This window comes from Protopterus annectens, chromosome 5.part0, assembly GCF_019279795.1.
Source record: "Protopterus annectens isolate FY-2018-M chromosome 5.part0, PAN1.0, whole genome shotgun sequence".
NCBI lineage: Eukaryota > Metazoa > Chordata > Ceratodontiformes > Protopteridae > Protopterus > Protopterus annectens.
The window spans coordinates 277,873,787-277,893,094 of record NC_056735.1 but is presented as its reverse complement, the minus strand read 5'-3'; the positions used below and the strand labels follow the sequence as shown (position 1 = coordinate 277,893,094).

Here is a 19,308-nt window from a genome sequence, read left to right as displayed (position 1 = left end):
AGTATAGTAATGAGACACTGAAATGGCTGCAGGGGGGTGCTTTGTATGGGGGGGCCCATATCACTATGATTTCTGTGAGGGGGAGGGGCGGCAAACTCAAAGACAACCCCGGGCCGCACAAACTCTAGCTACACCACTGATCTCTCACCTCTGCAAACAACACAAAAACAAAGTTTGTCTCCCATATCAAATTGCTAGGTGTATATATAGATGAAAATCTGAAAATCATCTGTTATATAGCATATGCAGCACTCAGTCAAAAAGCTCATCAAAGGCTAGGTTCTCTCTATATAGTTAAACCTTTCTTGTCCAATTCTGCAAGAAAACTTCTTACAATTCTCTCTTTCTGTCTATACTCTTTTACTCCGCACCAATATTTACCAACATACAATCCAACCTACTAAACAAATTAGACCAATGTTACAATAAAATTGTAAATCTGCCATTAACTGCCCCTATCAGAGTCATCAGTGAACTGTACTGGCTAGAGCTCCCACACTATCTTACCTATTCCCAACTCCTTATAACTCATGATCTCATCTATAAACCAGAAAAATGTCCACCCCATGTCAACCTCATTCAACTTTACACACAATCTAGACCACTCTGATCTATTGACAAACTTATACATGTCACCAAATCTAGCAAGTCATCTGGTGACTCTGTGTTCTCATCCAACATATCCAAAATCTAAAATGATATTCCTCACTCCCTAAAACAAGAACACCCTAGAGTCTCTTTCAAAATAAAGCTGAAATCGTATTTAACTAACAAATGGTAATGTCTGTGCTCCTCCCCAGGATAGCACACAAAATTAGTATGGCAAACATACAAATCTAATCACCACCACCAACTCAGCCTTCTTTGACTTCCAAACCAAAGTAGTAACAGCACTATAACATGCAGTGCATTCCCACCACCTGCTCTACTTTTCCTCTCTAGCTCCTCCTCTACCCCTCAGCAAAACCTCCTCTCTTACTAAGTGCTTCATACTTGTCGCTCATTGATATGGCACCCCTCAAATCTGATCACTTAGCTTGTCGTATTTCCTTTTCCCCTGACATCCTTTCTGTCATCATCTCCCTAGCCTGTACTCACAACTATAAACTTACTTGAATGCTTATCCTTGTGATGCCCGGGACCTGGCCCAGCAATCAAGGAGCCTCAATCCTCACCACTAACACCAAAGAGGGCGTCTCATATATGAGGAAAGGATAACAAATACACACAGTAAAGTGCAATTTCCCTTAAGAGCACACAGAGATCACAGCCAGTCTGGGGCTGGTCACTCCCTTGCTCTCCAGGTCCCCAATAAGACTCCGCACTGGCACAGCTATAGGGTCGAGATCTCAGTCAGCTAGGCAAGCTAAAATCTCCAGCACCCTCTCTTTCCAGCCAGTGCTTCATGTCCCTGCCTAAGTAGCTGACACACACACACTTTGAGATAAGAGTTTATACAACCACACAGACACTTCTAGGGAAGTCTGGCACAGGTTCTCCAGCTGTGCCCCTTTTACCCAGATTATATGGTAGAAATCACTGCCACCACCCAGCTAATACTTATCAGCTACTCAAAGGCCCTTAAAAGGGTGTCCAGTTATTACTGTGCAATATTATTATCCAATTGGTAAGTGTGACTAAACAGTCAAAGCTTATTTGGAGTGACTTGGACAGTAAACTCTATAAATATGCAATGTACTCTAGAGCTTAAATTATCTCTACACAAACCAGCCACAGTTAAAAGGTTTTAAAATATTTAATAATAAATAATTAAAACCACAAGACAATACTTTCTACTACACAGACAGTGCTAGTCAAGAGTTTACAGATCACACAGAAATACTTAAAATAAATCAGTAGTACAGTTCTGACATCACAGAAAAACACTTAGTCTAATCTTTCTAGTTCCTAGCTATTTGTAAAAGAAAACACAAATCTAAGACAAACTTACATAAGAGCAAGACAGTGCTGTGAGTTGGATGATCAAGACAAAAATGCTTAATGCCTTCTGATTCTCTCTGTTTAAATTGCTATTGCAGTTCTGATAGCATTACATCATTTTTTACACTTTTCTGGTGTTCCCAGGCTGACAGATACTACATTCTTTTGTTATCTTGCAGCTGCAGGAAACTACAGCCATAAAAGGCATTCCACATGTAAACTCTAGTAATTATTCCTTAAGTTAAAACAATAGGCAGGATGCCTTCATCTAGCCCAGCCAGAGCCGAATTGTAAACATCAAAGACATTAATGAAATAATTTGAACTTCAAAGGACAAACAAGAAATGATTTTCTTAGCTTTCTTTACAGCAGAGGGCAATATTGCTACATTGATTTAAGTTCAACATTTCACAGCATATTCTTTCAATTAAGAAAACAAGTCTGTAGTTCAACATTCATATTTACAAATGATAGAATTATGTATAAAATCCTATCTGGCTAGATTGGCAGCCTTCACAATCCTACATTAAAATTTTCTTCTCTCTTTTTTGGTTTCTTCTATTTCTTTGTCTTCTTCTGTCTTAATACTGTCTAACTCTTAATTTATTCTTTCTGTCTGAATGCAAGAAATATTTCACTTCCACAGACTACATAACTCCAATAATTCCTGTACCTCTTTATGCAATTTCTATCAGTATTTTAGTATGTAGTATCTCTGAAACATTTTTCTGTTATTATGTTATTTTCTAAAATAAGTCCTACTTTTCTTTCTGAAATGCTACTGTTAACTTTGTTAAAATTGTATTTGTAATGTCTGTAAAATGGTCCTTGTAATGTCCTTTATCAATTCTTTTTCAGGTGGAGATTTTCTCCCTGATCCTCCACTGAAAACAGGTCTTTTTGCACCCAGTTCGACAATCCTGATAAACAAAGGCAATAAATAATAATACATATTTTAGAAATAATCCATAAATGGGTGTGGATAATACTGGTTTTCCTCAAGACTATCAAGTTTTGAGCTGGGGGTAAGTTCTAGTGTGTCAGAATTGTGTGTTCTTTGGTGGAAATACATCTAATGGTCTGCACCAGTGGAGTTGTCCTTTGAGTTCGACTGGCTAGCACTTCATAATCACATACAGGACCAAGAACATTAATCTTTAAGCTTCCCTTAGGGCTTAGTGTCCCCAGTCAAGGAGGGTTCACTTGGGCCTCGTACAACATAACTTGCAGGACATGTATCAGTGAGTTTGACATTGTGTCAGATCTGACCAAGTGGGTATAGAATCACACCCTTAAAGAGCATAAGCTGATGCCACTACCAGGTGCCATGCAAGCCTATCCAGTTTTCATGTCACCTTCAGTGGATGCTTCCGTAAGAACCAGTGACCATTTGCCTGACCTCCAGCACTAATCTAGCACATGCTTGACCTTGCATGTTGTGGCCAAGCATAGTAAGACTTTTTCATCTTGGAGGTAGATTTTAGAAGATGTAGTTCTCCCTCTCCCATATGAGTCCTGCAAAGAAGACTCAGATCTTCCAGAAGCCCTTATTTTTTAAATTAATAAGGACATTGAAACTTCTCCTTTTTAACTTCCCCAAGATGATCCCCTGCTTTAGAGAAACACTTGGGGTCAGAAAGCCCTTTATGGACTGGTCTTTGCCTCTCTTAACGCATTCCCAAAAATTAGTAATTGACTATCTGACACATGAAAAGAAGTCTTGAATCATCCCACCCACATCCTGTACTCAAGGATGTTGTCTTAGGAGCCTGGTAGTATCTAGATTGCATTCTCTTCCCCAAAAGAGGTGGCTTTCCTCTATAGACCTGTAGCTGTGTAGAATGAAGACTTCCATGAGTGTCTGAAGACTGCCTTTTGTGCATTATATGGAATCTGACATAATTCTCAGTGGCAAGGCCACCTTTTGTCTCTCCATTGAGGTAAAGTTCTTAAATGTAGACAGGATAGGCAGGACACTGATTTCTTCAACCACTCTGGGACTCAGATCTCTTAAGTCTGACTGTCTCTTTCTTTCTCTCTCTCTATCACCCCCCAGGTTTCAGTTCTATATGATGGAGCAGTCTCTGGGAAAGCTGTAAGCCCTGCAGTAAATGGTTAAGACCATTGCCACAGCTTTGACAGTGGACTTCCATGTGTCTCCTATAATATTGTCTTTACTAACACTACAGCTAAAGCAGCAAGTTATGGAATGTGCTTGAATGGAATTCCTTTAAGAACAAGATTAGGCAGAACATCCTGGATGATCCTGTCACTTGAGAGGACCTCTACATTCGGGCTTCATGGGGCATGGTTAAGAACACCTGAAGAATGAAGCAGGCACTTTGCAAAATGGAGAGACTTTATGAACCACCCTCAGCCCCTCTGCAGCTTCATCCTTATCAGGCAAAACTCCAAAAAAGAACCTTCCACTCACAGAGTGAAAAGGGTCCCCAAAGGTTTGGCTGTCTTGCTTCTACTGAATATCATGCCCAAGTGTCCCAGAAATTGTGGCACCACCAATACAGTAGTCAGAGTCCTGAGTAGTTCTCCAAATTAATTGTGGCTAAAAGAGATGTTGCAAAAGACCATTTAGTTTATTGATGTGAACATGGACATCCACCTCTTAAAACTTTCCTGTCATCCCCAGAAAGAATTCTACTCAGAGACAAATCCATCTCTGCAGAGATCTTGGGACAAACCCAGACTGTACTTCTCAAAGAAGGCAAATAAAGAATGTCCCATCATTTGAATGTGGCCAGGAGTTTTATTGACTGCTGTCCTTAATTCTGATGGGGATAGTAAAAGATGTCCCATCACAGGCCTCAGCAACTTTAACTAGAAAATCCAGTGTGTCATATTCCAGATTGACACTGTCTGTAGGCATGCCTGTGCTTACACAGTGTGCCTGGATGATGTCTATGGATATGATTGACAGTGCTTGACTCATCATTATCTGGAGTTTGCACTGGTGATTCCTTGAATTCATTCTGAGTTAACCTGCTTTCATTACAAATTGCTGCAGTTTAGACTGTGTTCTTCTTATGGACTATTTACCGTGTTACTGGTCATAATAGTGAAGGCCTTGCAGAAGCAGAACATCTGTGTATATCCTTATCTACAGATGACACTATTGTGGGACTCCCTTGGCAGTTGCTGAGGTTGTATCCCCTGGCAGGAACTTCATCTGAGATAAATTATATCCAAGCCTGGCCAAGACAACTGCCTTCATTAAGGTAAAGCTATTCACTGAAGCTCAGGACCTGGTTGATGACAAAGAGGTTTTTCTTGCCTAGACAGAGGTGGTAGGAAATCATGACCAAAGCAACTTGGGTGTGGATCCAGAGAAGGGCACAAACTTTGTATCATCTGATGTTTCTGGATTTGATGGTGGCCACAATCTTCATGAAGCTTTTTTTCACTTCTCAAGATGTAGGTGTTATTATAGCAATAACCCACGCCTGGATGTGGGTAATGCGGGATTTACCCATGGTTGGCCTGGTTTGGTCCCGAGGGCGACAACCGTGGGTAAATCCTGCATTACCCACACTCAGAAGTGGGTTATTGCTATTATACTATGACATTATTTAAGAAAATAAATAATTACTTTTCTTAAATAATAGCATTGTATAATGCCTCTTTGCTGCCCTTCCGCAGCTGTCTGGTATCCGCGGCAGTTCTGATGTACTGCGCATGCCTGCACAGTACATCAGAGCTGTGGCCAAAAGCAACAGAGAAAGCAAGATCTCCGTTGCTTTTTACTGTTTCGCTATGTTAAATGGGTTTAACATAGCGAGACAGCTTTAAAATAAGCAACAGAGATGTCCATTGCTTATTTTAAAGCTGTCTCATGTTAAACCCATTTAACATAGCAAAAAAGCAACGGAGATCTTGCTTTCTCCGTTGCTTTTTTTTTTTAAACCTGTCTCGCTATGTTAAATGGGTTTATCATCTGATGTTTCTGGATTTAAAATAAAGCAACGGAGATCTCCGTTGCTTATTTTAAAGCTGCCTCGCTATGTTAAACCTATTTAACATAGCGAGACAGGTTTTAAAAAAAAGCAACGGAGAAAGCAAGATCTCCGTTGCTTTTTACACACTGTGTCACTATGTTAAAGGAGTTTAACATAGTGAGACAGCTTTTAAAAAAGCAACGGAGATCTCCGTTGCTTTTTTTAAACCTGTGTTGCTATGTTAAACTCTTTTAACATAGCAAGACAGTGTTTTAAAAGAGACTTATATTAATGGAAAAAGTCCGGGCGACCGGACCTTTTTCCATTAGTATAAGTCGATTTACAACGTGCACGCTGGCCAATCAGCATGCACGTTTTGGAATATTAATGGGTGGTCATGGTATAATGTGGAATTTAAGGTATCAGTGGTGGCAGGATCACTACATGGATTCTGGTATTAGACCTGTATGACCAAGCATGACCAAGCTTTGGAGATAGGAATAGTCCTGTCATCCTCATTGTGGGTATTTCCTTCTCACAGCAGAGCCTGTAACAAGTTCTTATAGTGAACACTTTACTAGTAGGATGAGAAGTCTTCTTAAACTTCTGCACTGTTCAGGGGAAGTGGACATTCAAGTAGATTGTGCTTCTCATAATCCATCTGGTGTTCTGGACGGTGTTTTTTACCTTGACAGGTTGGGAGAGGGAGTTGAACCCAAAGCATATCCTTGCCCAGTATGGTAACAGTCCATGCTGTGCTATGTAAATAGACAAGGTGGCATGTGATTATGCCACCTGTGTGGACAGAGGTAGTGTGGGTTTGGCAGTAAACTGTAGACAGTCATTGTCCTTAAAGTTATCCAATCAACATTCTTGTGTATTCCCTGAAATACACCTATCTTTCTCTCCTGCTGCTAAATATTCAAGATTCATGACTGGTCATGGCACTCCAGAAATCAACCTGGTCACCACCTAGGAAAATATCCTCCAACTCTTTTGCTTGGCTTAGCAGGAGAAAGATAAATTTATTCTGCATGCATTCTCCCCTTTGCAGCTGAGAAGATTCCTGTACACATACCTCTCACTTTGCACTTAATCACAAAATTCAAAGTAGAAATGCTAGTGCTTTTTATCTTCCTGTAATGATGGTTGATGAGAAGGATTTAGTTTCAGGTCTCTGGCAGTACAGAAGTTTGTGTCAGTGAAAGCCAAGAATGCCCCCCACCATGTGGCATTAAAGATGGCTCTTATTCTGGGTGTGGCTACATGTTAAAACCCCTTCCTGACAGATTTTCCATCACTAGTCTTAAGGTAATTGAGGCCAGCAGGAATCCTTCCACTCATCATAGTTATTATGCTAAGTAGCAAAAGTTCTCAATATGGATGATGAGGTATCCTATGCCACTGCAAGTCAAATATCTCAGGCACTTATAGGACTTGAATTTCAGTTATTCCACAGACAGCTTGCATTTATGTGGTATTTATGCTTATTGTAGGCTTTCATTTAGGCAGGACTGTGACTCAGTATGTGCTGGTCAAATAGTTCTTTAAAGGAATTCTGTATTTTGACCAGTCTTTAAAGTCCATGTCTTTATTGAGACATGAATTTCAAGATTAATGAGTTTGTCCAGACTGCATATGATCATAGTGGTTTAGCTGAAGCAAAAATGTTTTTTTCTCTAAAAATGTGTTTCTCATGGTGGCTATTGCCTCTCCTCACAGAATCTCAGAACTTCAGACACTTATCTACAGGGAGCTTTGTCTGGTCCTTCACAAGTGTTGGATATTCCCATGAAACAACACTTGTTTACTCCTAAAATGATTTCAGAATTGTTCTTAAACCAGTCTCTTCATATCCATGTTTTCTTTCCAGAAACATAATCCAGAGGAAAAGAGCTTATCACATACTGGATGTGCACCTACCATCTCATGTTTTACCTGAACAGGGTACATGAGTTTAAAAAAAAAGGTAAAACAGCGGTTCATATCCCCTGCTCCAGGAGGGTTGGAGTATTTGCAGTGACAAAGAAAACCTTTTCTAAGAAGATTGCTAACTACATTTTGTTTTATAATCAGATGGCTCACCATTCGATGGAAAAATTCTTCATTTAGAAATGTCTGTACTGTGAAGATTTACATCATGGACACTTGGTCCATTTGTTCATACCTTCACCAAACCATTGTTTCATAGAACATGATTGCCAGAGTCAGGTGTCCTCTGGCACTTTAATGTTACAGGATTTGGTTTTCTGAGATTTTACCTTTAGGCCCTTCTTTGGCTTAGGTTTCCTTGGAAAGTTTACGGTACTGCCTGTGGCTGTGTTTAGCAGTCTTCCCAATCTGAAGGATTTCTGATGCCAGGCACAATACATACATATTGATCTTATCAATCTGTCTATGAGATAGAGCTCTTTGAATGCTTATTACCCTCTGTCCACCTCACTCAACCTTTCCTGTGATGCTTTGTCCATCCTGCAGCCAGTGTTGCAGTTCCTATTAATCAGGTAGCACATATGCACCCAGTTCAGTTTGTTATTGTTTGCTTTCTGTCTTGCAAGCTCTGCTTGAACAGAAGATAAGGTAGAACTGTCAGGTACAGGGGCTGTGCTCTCTCTCTCCTAGCCTTTGCATGATGAGGAGAAGGTTTCCATACCACTGACTTTAGGAGCTAAATTAAAAAAGTTCCAGTCTGGGTTTTTTGGGAGAGAAAAGTCCAACTGTCTGCATATTTCAAAGTTGTCCTTTACAACTTCACTGGAATGATGGCTATGTATAGGTTATATGGGGCAGCACAGAGATTATCATTGCTTCCTCACAGTGCTTCATCTTCCCATTTGTTTCTGGTCTTGGGTGACTTCAGTGCAGAGTCTCCATGCTTGCTCTCTGTACCTGTGTTTTCAGTAGATGCAATGGTTCCATCCTACATTAAAAAGGCAAGCTGTATGTGAATTGCTGATCCTCAGTGTGTGTGTGTGTGTGTGTGTGTGTGTGTGTGTGTGTGTGCGTCTGTCTGTCCTCTGATACACCAGTGTCCTGTCCTAGATTGGGATTATCAAACAATGAATGAAAATCTTTTATATGTAGTCATTGCCATTAGCACGTTATCTAACATTTCCATGTATTTTATTTACAGGTGTACCAGCTGTTGTAGTAGCAATTGTAGTGGGCATAAATGGAGGTGGCAACTATGGCATTGTGTCATATGGACGATTTCCTGATAATGCAACTGACAATTTGTAAGTTATTTAATTTTAATTTTTATTGCTAAAGTAAGAGTATGTGATATATACTTTCAGGAACTCTATCCCTTTAAGTATATGTGTTTGTGTGCACATACACCCACAGACAGACACACAGACAGGCATACTCTCTCACACACACACACACACACACACACACACACACACACACACACACAAGCTAAGTATTTATGCATGTTTGTTTGCATTTGTACTTTTTTTTTTTTTACAGTGTTTGTTAATTGGGTCTTTCTTTGTTATAGATTCCTGGTACAGAAAAGTAGTTCAGCGTGTGAAATATCATGGCTCATTTACAATTTAGACAGATAAAATCAAGAAGCTATATGCAAATTGTATATCTTATACAGGATGTCATAAAGGCGAGGATCTTACAGACACTTTCACATGAACTCTGTGGTAGAGACATTCTGAAAGTACAGTCACTCAGGTTACTTACAGAAATTGAATATTTTATTGCTTTATGTAATATATTACTAATGACAAAAATTCTGACCCCTTAAATGCCATTCTAAAAATATATGCACTGAGGTGATATTTCTGATGGTTTAAAATGTATGTTGAGCTCAGTACTTGTCACCTCATTTCCACACAGTTTTTAAGTAACTGAGACAATTATGCATCTTAGTTTGTCATTAGCATATAACAGTAAGCACGCAACAGTTATTACATTTTTCTTGAGCACTGTTTGCGTCTCAATCAAATCTCTATCTAAACATCTCAGTCTAGTTTTGGGATTGCTGGGAGCTTGGAAGTGAGAAAACAAACTATTTGCCCTTGTTTTCTGTTTTTACATTCCCTTTTTGTAAATTGTGATTGTTTGCAACTGTTAAACTTTTTTGTATATTATTTGTAAATCTTTTTAAAAAATTTGTAATCTTTTTGTACTATTGTTATGGAGCTTTTCTTCCCGGGTCTCCGCTGAAAACGGGCTACTTGCCCAGCCGGACTCTACCCGGTTAACCAATATAAAATAAAATAAAATAAATAAATACATTTTGTATCCAGGGAAGGACATTTAAACTATATTTTATATATTGCATTTTTCTTACCTTTTAAATTAGTTTTATGTGCTGTGTTTTCTCTTTATCTGAAGTTAAAGCTATTAATTTAAGGTGTTTTTATAGTGTACAGTGTTTTTCCTTTTTGTTTCTATGCAAGCCAAGGTGTTCTGACTATTTGATTGCATTTTTACTAGCTCTCTTCTGAATCTGAAGCTGCAGCTATAAATTGATTTGAATTTTACAGTTTCTATTGTTATTTCTCTGAGCTTTTAAGTAGATTAGCAGCATTGCTCATCAAATTCTGTTTTACAGTCACTTTTCAAACATAAAACAAAAAGCCAACTTTGTTCAGTTATGTGCATTGTAACTGGGGCCTCTGGTAATTAACCCAGACCCCCTCCCCATTTCACATCGCACAAGCAGTCAGTCATCTTAGTCTTGAGACTGCTGTAAGCTTGAAAGTTTGAAAGCAAAGCATTTGGATAACATTTTGTATCCAGGAAAGGACAGTTAAACTACATTTACAATATTGCACTTATCTTGTCTTTAAGTCAGTTTTATTTGTTGTGTTTGCTCTTTATCTGAAGTTAAAGCTATTAATTTAAGGAATTTTTATACTCTGCAGTGCTTTTTGATTTCTGTGCTGGGTCTAAGTGTTCTTACCAGTCCCTCATTTTATTGCATTTTTACTAGCTGTCTTCTGAATTTGGTTGCCCACCCACCCACTCTATTCCTGTTGTGTTTTTGTACTTGGAGGGTTTTCGCTGCCTGCCCTTGCTATATCTCTGGCCTTGGAAGCTTCCCCCAGTCTTATCTTCTGTGTACCTGGCCAAAGAGGCCCTAATAGCTCTTCCAAGTCTGATCTCCTCTGGTAATCTTACTGGGTACTGACAGAAGAAACTGGGAAGGCCCTTTCTCAGACTGTCAGTATACTTTGAAATTGCCTTAAAGTTTGTGTATTCCTTCCTCATTGTAGGCTTGTCTGTATTTGAATCCCCATGTAATTACTTGTATCTAGTTGTTAGAGTTGTTTCTGGTATCTTTTAACCTATAGGTTCATAGGTGTGTACAAGGCTAATGGCCCTGGAGCCTTTACAAGGCTAGCCCATAGGATTACCCTGGCATCGTGCTATCCAACCTTAGTTCCTAGTGCCTCTGTCGAGTACAGCCACTGGAGTGATCCCTGGGGTGAAGTTTCTATTTCCCATCCATTCATCAAGATTTCTCTTGAAGAGGGCCAGTGAGATGCTCGGCTTGACATGTATGGGAAGTCTATTCCATAGCATGGGCAGTCTCTGGGTTATGAACCTGGCCCTCCAGCATGTTCTGTTGATTGCGGCAATGAACTTGAGGTCTCTGGAGCATGTGGTGGGGTGGGATTGGGATTTCTTTAGATGTAGCATTTCTAACAGAGCTGGGTCAGACATGGCTTTGTAAGTCAAGCAGAGATAAGTAGGCGATATGAGACAGAGAATAGTTGGAGTTTTTTGAATCTGTCCATATAGGGCAAATGTTTAAGGTCTAGGATCCTATCTGTGAGGTACTTTTGCGGCCTCTCCAGTTGTTGCAGGTGTCTGGTGAGATACATGCCAAATGGGGCGTTGTACTCGATGACTGGCCTAATGAGGGAAGAGCAGAGGGAGACAATGACCTCTTTCTTCCTGGATGCAAAACCCTTAGTAATGAGATGTGCCACATAGAAGGACTTTCTGACCACAGTGGCGATGTGGTGGTCAGAAGAGAGGTTGCTTTCAACCTGTATTCCCAGATCTCTTATAATGCCTTCTGTGTTCAGTGGACTACCATCAATGTGGTAATTCAAGGGAACCGGGTTTTTCCCAAAAGGGATGAAGACACATTTTTTGGCATTGAGCTTAAGGCCATAATTCTAACACCAGTCGTTGGTCTTATTGAGGCCTTTCTGTGGGATATCAACATCACTTGGGGAGTTAATAATAACTCCCAACTTGCAGTCATCTGCGAACTTTGTCAGTCAGAGTCCCTTTGTGTTGGCCTGGACTTCAGAGATGTAGATACCAAACAGGAGAAGAGGACCCAGGACCAAACCCTGTGGGACTCCACTCATGACTGGTCGACAGTCTGACTTGGAGTCAGCTACTTTCACATTGTGGGTTCTATCTGTGAGCCAGTTTGGAAGCCACCTAGTGATATAGGGGTTGATGTCTAGCTTAGTAAGTTTTTCTATGATTCCTGAGTGGGGAATGGTATCAAAGGCCTTGACCAGATCAAGGTAGGCTCTATGAACCACCTTACCTTCATCCACAGCTCTGGTGACTGACTCAAAGAAGTCAACCAAGTTGATCAGGCATGATCTACCCTTCACAAAACCAAACTGTGTAGGATCCAGAGTTTGGAGATTCCCTATATCCTTGTTTATTAGGTCCATGATGATGCATTCCATAGCTTTGCATATCAGACTCATCAGGCTAATGGGGTGATAGTTCCTGGGATCTGTAGTCACTCCTCCTTTGTGGAGAGGGATGACTGTAGCAGTGCACCATTCGGTAGGGACAAAGCCTGAGGTGAGGCTGTGATTGAACAGGGCACACAGGTGAGGTGCCAGTTCACTCTGTAGTTCATGTAGAACACAGCCAGGGATACTGTCAGGTCCCATAATAGCTGTATTCTTGGCCTTGGACAGTGCTGTTTTAACCTGTGCAACAGTAATACTGGGTGCCTGGCAATCTACTGGTATTGTGATTGGTCCTTTGGGGGGGGTGAAGAGGGGTAAAGTTAGCACTGAATCTGTTTGCCAGTATATTTGCAATATCTGTTGGCTCAGAGCAAATCTGGGTATTGCCATGGAGATTCTTTACATAACTATAAAAGGCTTGTGGTTGTCTTTACTAGCTGCTGCAATTCTGTTTTCATAGCTAGCTTTAGAGGATTTGATGAGAGATGTCAACCTTTTGTTGAGGCTGATAAGGGAGTTTTTCCAGTCTTGGGACTTCACCTTATTCCGCATCAGTTTCCTCCTTCTGTTGTAGAGTTTGTTTATGGCAGGGGACCAACAGATTGGCTTCCTTTTTTTTGAGGAGAGCATCTTAGTTCTATTGGGTATGGTGAGATCCATGCATTTGTGTACATGTTCATACAGTGCATTGGTGTGTGATATGGTGGTCATGCAGCTGTTCTCCATTTGCATGGATGCCGTGAAGTTAGCCACCTCTGTTTTTAGGAGCCCAAAGTTAGCTTTGGAGAAGTTTTTCATGGTGGTTACCTTTGTTGGGGAGGTGGGAGGGATGTGGATTTCCAAGGTGATTAGCTTGTGATCGGATCTAACCAGGGAGGAGTTGACTATTGGTGTAGAGCAATGGTCACCCATGTTAGTAATGACCAGGTCAAGGATGTTGCTACCTCTAGTGGGGGTAAGAACGAGTTGGTCCAGGGCATTGGAATTAATGAATTCCAGAAAGCGTTGGGCAAGTGTTTTGGTACATGAGTAGTTTTCCCAGTTAATGGAGAGGTAGTTGAAGTCGCCCAGTATGAGAGTGTTAGGTTGGACCCTAATATTCTCCAGGGTGCTTAGGAATGTGGAGTGTGAATCTTAGGAAATGGTTGGGGACCTATAGCAGGCTATGACCTAAATTGCTGTCTTACCCAATGTTAGCTGCACCTGAAGTATCTCAGATGCATTATGTTGGGCTGCCAGTCTGGAGTTGTACGCATCCTTTATGAATATGGAAACACCACTGCCTTTGGATCTTCAGTCCAAGTTCTGGGGCTGAAAGGTGTGGAATGAGTTGTAGCCTGGTAGTGCAGGGGTGCTTTCTGATCCCTTGAACCAGGTCTCTGTTACAGCATAAATGTCGATGTTCTCCATTTTAAGGAGTACCTCGAGCAAGTGCATTTTGAGATTTAGACTTCTAGCATTGAGCAGCATGACCCTCAAATTGCATTTGTTTGTACCTGTTACGGTGGTAATTTGTTCTTTGCAGCACCACCTAAAAAAGGCACTATAGGGGTGGCAAGAGCCTAGGTCAGTATCCGGAACCCCAGGGGTGACAGATGCAGGCCATCTCTGGCAAAGCATTGAGGTCTGTCAATCATGTCATCCCAGGCAGACAGATATTGGATCCCCTTAGAATGACACCAGAAACTTAGCCAGTTGTTGAAATCAATCATTTTCTGCTTGTACTGTGGTATAATTCTGGGTGATGGTAGGATGCTGCTCAGGGCTAGGGTCATACCTGCCTGGGCTACATAATCCAAGAGCTCCTCCATGTCTCTTTTCATGTAGTCCAGGGAGGTACGTCTCAGGTCATTCACACCCACATGTACCATGACAGAGTCATATTTGTACCTGTTGTTGAGGGACCTGAGTGCGTGCATTATAAGGCAGATCCTGACACCTGACAGACAGCTGACAGTTACTTTCTCCTTATTCAACCTAGTGAGTGGGATATCACTGTGCCTCAAAATCAAGTCACCTAGTGTGTTGGGCATGCAGTTTTCCCTCAAGGGCTTTGGTTGAGTGGCACACTGTTTAGGAGAGTTATGGGTTTCGTGATTAGTGTTGTGTTGTGGTGGTCGAGTGCATTTCTGCCTTGGAGGTCTCTGCTGTTTGGTTAGATTTTTATTGAGAGCCTCCGCGAAGGCAGGTGTGTGGTTTGTGTTTTTATGTGAAGGCAATGCTGGTGTGTGTTCTGGAGGTCTATGTGTTCCATCTGGTGCGGTGCTAGTGTTGACCTTCTCCCCTTGACCAGCTATTCCGGTCTTGGCTGGAGAGTGCGTGGCTTCCAATTTGCATATATAAGTGCATCTCTCACAAGTCTGAGTGTTGGGGGATAAGGGGAGAGAGTTGTCAGAGTACATGAGGCAGTCACTACATTGCCTCAGGATCCCCACGTTCACCAGATTAATAGGGGAAAGCACAGGGAACTGACCTTTAGACATGCCTGGAGAGGTGGACATCAATAATAAGCACTGGACCTGTTTACTTGTAGAACGTTTAGTGCTGGTAGCACGTCTGTATACTACAATAATTGCTACAAGAAGTCTGGTAAAGTGCTAAACTAACAAGCTAGTAAAAGTGCAGGAGGAGAGAACTAGCATATCTAAGGGAAAAATTGAAAAACAGACTTTGGCACTGCTCAGAAGCTTACAAACAGTCCTGGATACAGCAAATCTGTATCGGACTAGACTAGTTACAGGAAAGGTGAGGAACAAGCACAAACTTGGGCTTTTAAACCAGAAAGTTGAAAGAGATGGAATAACTGCCCAAATGGTCAATAAACTACAATTTCTGGGCCAAAACCACTCCTCTTGTGGTAGATAGGCTACCTAGTACTTACTACTCCCACTGATAAGCTAGAAGGCTTCCCTCCAACACAGAAAGGCCTGGGGGGCTCGGAAGCTTACAAACAGTCCTGGATACAGCAAATCTGTACCTGGTCTAGACTAGTTACAGGAAAGGTGAGGAACAAGCGCAAACTTGGGCTTTTAAACCAGAAAGTTGAAAAAGATGGAAAAACTGCCCAAACGGCCAATAAACTACAATTTCTGGGCCAGAAACCACTCTTCTTGTGGTAGATAGGCTACCTAGTGCTTACCACTCCCAATGATAAGCTAGAAGGCTTCCCTCCAACACAGAAAGGCTTGGGGGACTCAGAAGCTTACCAACAGTCCTGGATACAGCAAATCTGTATCTGGACTAAACTAGTTACAGGAAAGACAGGAAACAAGCTTAGAATTTTTTTTTTTTTTTTTTTTTTTTAATACAGAAAATCAGCCAAAACTACAGTAAATACAATTCAAATGCAGTGCAGGCTAGCACACCTGAGTGTTGAGTATGTAGCAATATTATGGCAAATACAGTTTAAATAAGTGCAGAAGGCAGTAGATTAGAAGGCTACTAAAGCAGAGTAAGAGCAACTGAACAGATAGCATGCAGAACAGCAAACTAAGGCAGTTACAATAAGAACAGCTGAATAAAGTATATATATATATATATATATATATATATATATATATATATATATATATTATTTTTTTTTTTGAGGGAGAGAACAGAGCAGGATTAAGAGGCTACAGTAGTTGTACTTCCCAAATGCTCTCTTTGTACACATTGGATACAGCTGAAGAGATTGGACTAGTAGGAGTGCCTGAAATCAGAATATGATCTCACTGCACTCAACTGAGTGAGCAAATGAGATGGGCCCAGAAGGAGTATCCAAATACAAATTTACAAGAGGGGTGGGCAATTTCAAAGCCACCGAGATTAACACCAAAACAAGAACAGGGAGGGAGGGTGGAGAACTAACTGCAGAGACACAGAGACCACAATTTTTAATTCAATTAATATTCAGTGAAAAAAAAATAGAATGCAGTACTACATGAAAAAGTGCAAATAAAAGTGTACTTAAATTCGCTTATACATCCAGTTGACTGCAGGTGGATCTTAGCCAGCCAAAGCTGAGATATTTTAGCAGCAATAACACAAGATATAACACTTATATGGCAAGACAAACCATCTAGGCTAGGAGCTAAACACAGAATATCAATGAAATGAAACTACCGCCTACTGCTACCAATGGCTAACTTCTAACAAGTTCTCTGTAGAGACACAGAGACCACAATTTTCAATTCAATTAATATTCAGTGAAAAAATAAAATGTAGTACTATATGAAAAGGTGCAGATAAAAGTGTACTTAAATTCGCTTATACGTCAAGTTGACTGCAGGTAGATCTTAGCCAACCAAAGCTCAGATACTTCAGTATGGCTAACTAAAGTGTGGTTTTACATTAAAAAGCTATGACTGTAGTTCTAATAGCAGAAGAAAGGTAGTCTGGTCTGTTTGAGTTGGAAAACACACAGGGAGGCTTAAAGTGATAATTACTTGTAGTTAGTAGCTTGATTTGTTTCTGATACCTTTCATTTTTGGCAAACTAATATGTGTTTTTACATTAAGAAGACTGGGACTGCAATTCTAGTGGGAGCAAAAAGGTAGCCTGCTCTATCCAAGTTGGAAAACATGCAATGGATCTTAAAGGCATAATAACATGTTGTAGCTAGTTGGTACTGTCTTACTTTTGATAGGATCATAGGAGGTTACTAGGCAATTGGCTCTGAGGTTGTTATAAGCCTAGCCAAGAGTTTAGCCCATGTTTAGACAAATCAACACCTGATGTCCCTGTCCAGCAGGGACACGGGTGGAATCCCAGGGGCATATTTTCTGTTTTCCATCCAGTTATCCAGGTTGTGCTTAAAAAGGGGTAAAGAGGTACTTGGCTTGATTTGGAGAGGAGTCTATTCCATAGATGGGGGAGTCTGTGGGACACCAATCTGTCCTGCTAACAGGTCTTGTTGATTTCACAGACCAGGTTGAGACCGTGCATGTGGGTTACTTGAGTGGAGCTTGACTTGCGGATATGCAGCAGTCCCATCAAGATGGGGTCCGTGATCACCTTGTATGCCAGACAGAGGCCATCTCTGAGGATTCTGTATGAAACTGAGTAGAGGGATAGAGCTTTTAGTATAACTGTGTATGGTAGATGTTTGAGGCCCTGGATTCTCCTGGTGAGAAATCTCTGTGGTCTCTCCAGCTATTGCATGTGTTTTGCATGGTACATGCCAAAAGGGGCATTGTACTCAGTAATGGGCCTTATAAGGGAAGAATACTAGGATGTTATGACCTCCTTGTCCCTAGATGAGATACCCTTACTTATGAGGTGGGCAATGTAGAAGGTTTTCCATGCAACGAAAGCAACATGGTGGTCAAAAGTCAGGTTGTTATCAAGCTGGGTGCCCAAATCCCTCACGACTAATTGCATACTTTGGACATTATTAATGTGATAATTTGTGGGGACATCACTGTCCCCAAAGGGGATAATGATGCATTTTTGGTATTCAGCTTGAGGCTATGTTTCTGGTACCAGGCATTTGTCTGAATGAGACCCTCTTGGAGGATGTCCACATCACTAGAGGAATTGATGACAGCACCCAGCTTACAGTCATCTGCAAACTTGGTCAGCCATAGCCCACTGGTTTTGGCCTGCACCTCACAAAGGTATGTCTCAAATAACAGAGGCCCCAAGACCAAAACCCTGGGGTACGTCACTTGTTATGGGTCTACTGCTTGAGGAGGTTTCCCCTATTTTGACTAGGTGGGTTCTATCAGTGAGCCAGTTTGCTGCCCATCTGGTATCATAAGAATTAATGCCTAGTTCAGAGAGTTTGAATAATTAAAATGTGTTTTTACATTAAGAAGACTAGGACTGCTATTATAGTGTAAGTAATAAAGTAGCCTGGTCAGTCCAAGTTGGGAAACACATAGGGAGGCTTAAAGTAAGCTTGTTTCATCAGCCAGAGGGCTTATAATGGACTTAGTTGTTTGGTGCTAATCTGTACTTGAGAGCTACTTTTGTTGTGCTTTTACATTAAGAGGTTCCAAGATCATCCATCCTGTGGCAGAAGGTGTTTACCTAGTCTCTCTGAGTTGAGAAGCATTCCAGACTGCTCAGAGTGTAGTTGTTCATTGACCACAGGGCATGGGAGTTAGTTTTCAACTTTTTTCAGCTTTTTCTGTGTGCTACAAATTAGACACTTTATTGCAGAGCTATTCACAGAGCAGCAGTAGTTAACAGTACGCTGTATAGCAGCAAAGCTATAAAGCTCATACTTTGGACTTTAACCTGTAACACAGAAAGGTTTTCTGTGCAGACAAGCTTAGGGCAGCTAGTTAGCACATCAAACAGCACTAATATCAGATCATAGCACTATCTAACATTTAGCTTTAACCCTAGACACCACACAGGATGAGCCCTGTAAAATCAAGTCCCTAAACCATAATAGCCCAACTCTAATGCAGGTCCTGACAACATGGATTTACAATTTCCTAATGTATCTGTGGCCAGCTTGGTAGATATGGACCCACTGAAACAATGTAGCAATTGTGTCATGTACTCAGACAACCTTTTAATCCTTAATGTAACTAATACAGTATGAGCAAGTTGCACATACATTACTTCCGTGGAGGCAGAAATCTTGCTTACAAACAAGGTTGTCAGGAGCCCACACAGTGCATCCTTCAGACATACTGCTCTCCACACACATAGACCTTCTTATGCTGAGTCACTTAAAATAAACCTCTCCATATCTCAAAGACCTCCTAAGCAATCAAGCAGCAACACCT

The 19,308-nt window shown here is 41.0% G+C and overlaps 1 protein-coding gene across 2 annotated transcripts in view; it reads left to right on the top strand.

Annotated features, from left to right (window-relative positions):
• Positions 1–19,308, top strand: part of ADGRG2 (adhesion G protein-coupled receptor G2) — a 465,660-nt gene that overhangs the window by 290,681 nt on the left and 155,671 nt on the right. For both annotated transcript variants that reach the window (XM_044072249.1, XM_044072248.1), the window contains one exon: positions 9,025–9,127. In XM_044072249.1, the coding sequence (XP_043928184.1) occupies positions 9,025–9,127 (103 nt within the window). The remainder of the gene's footprint in view (positions 1–9,024; positions 9,128–19,308) is intronic.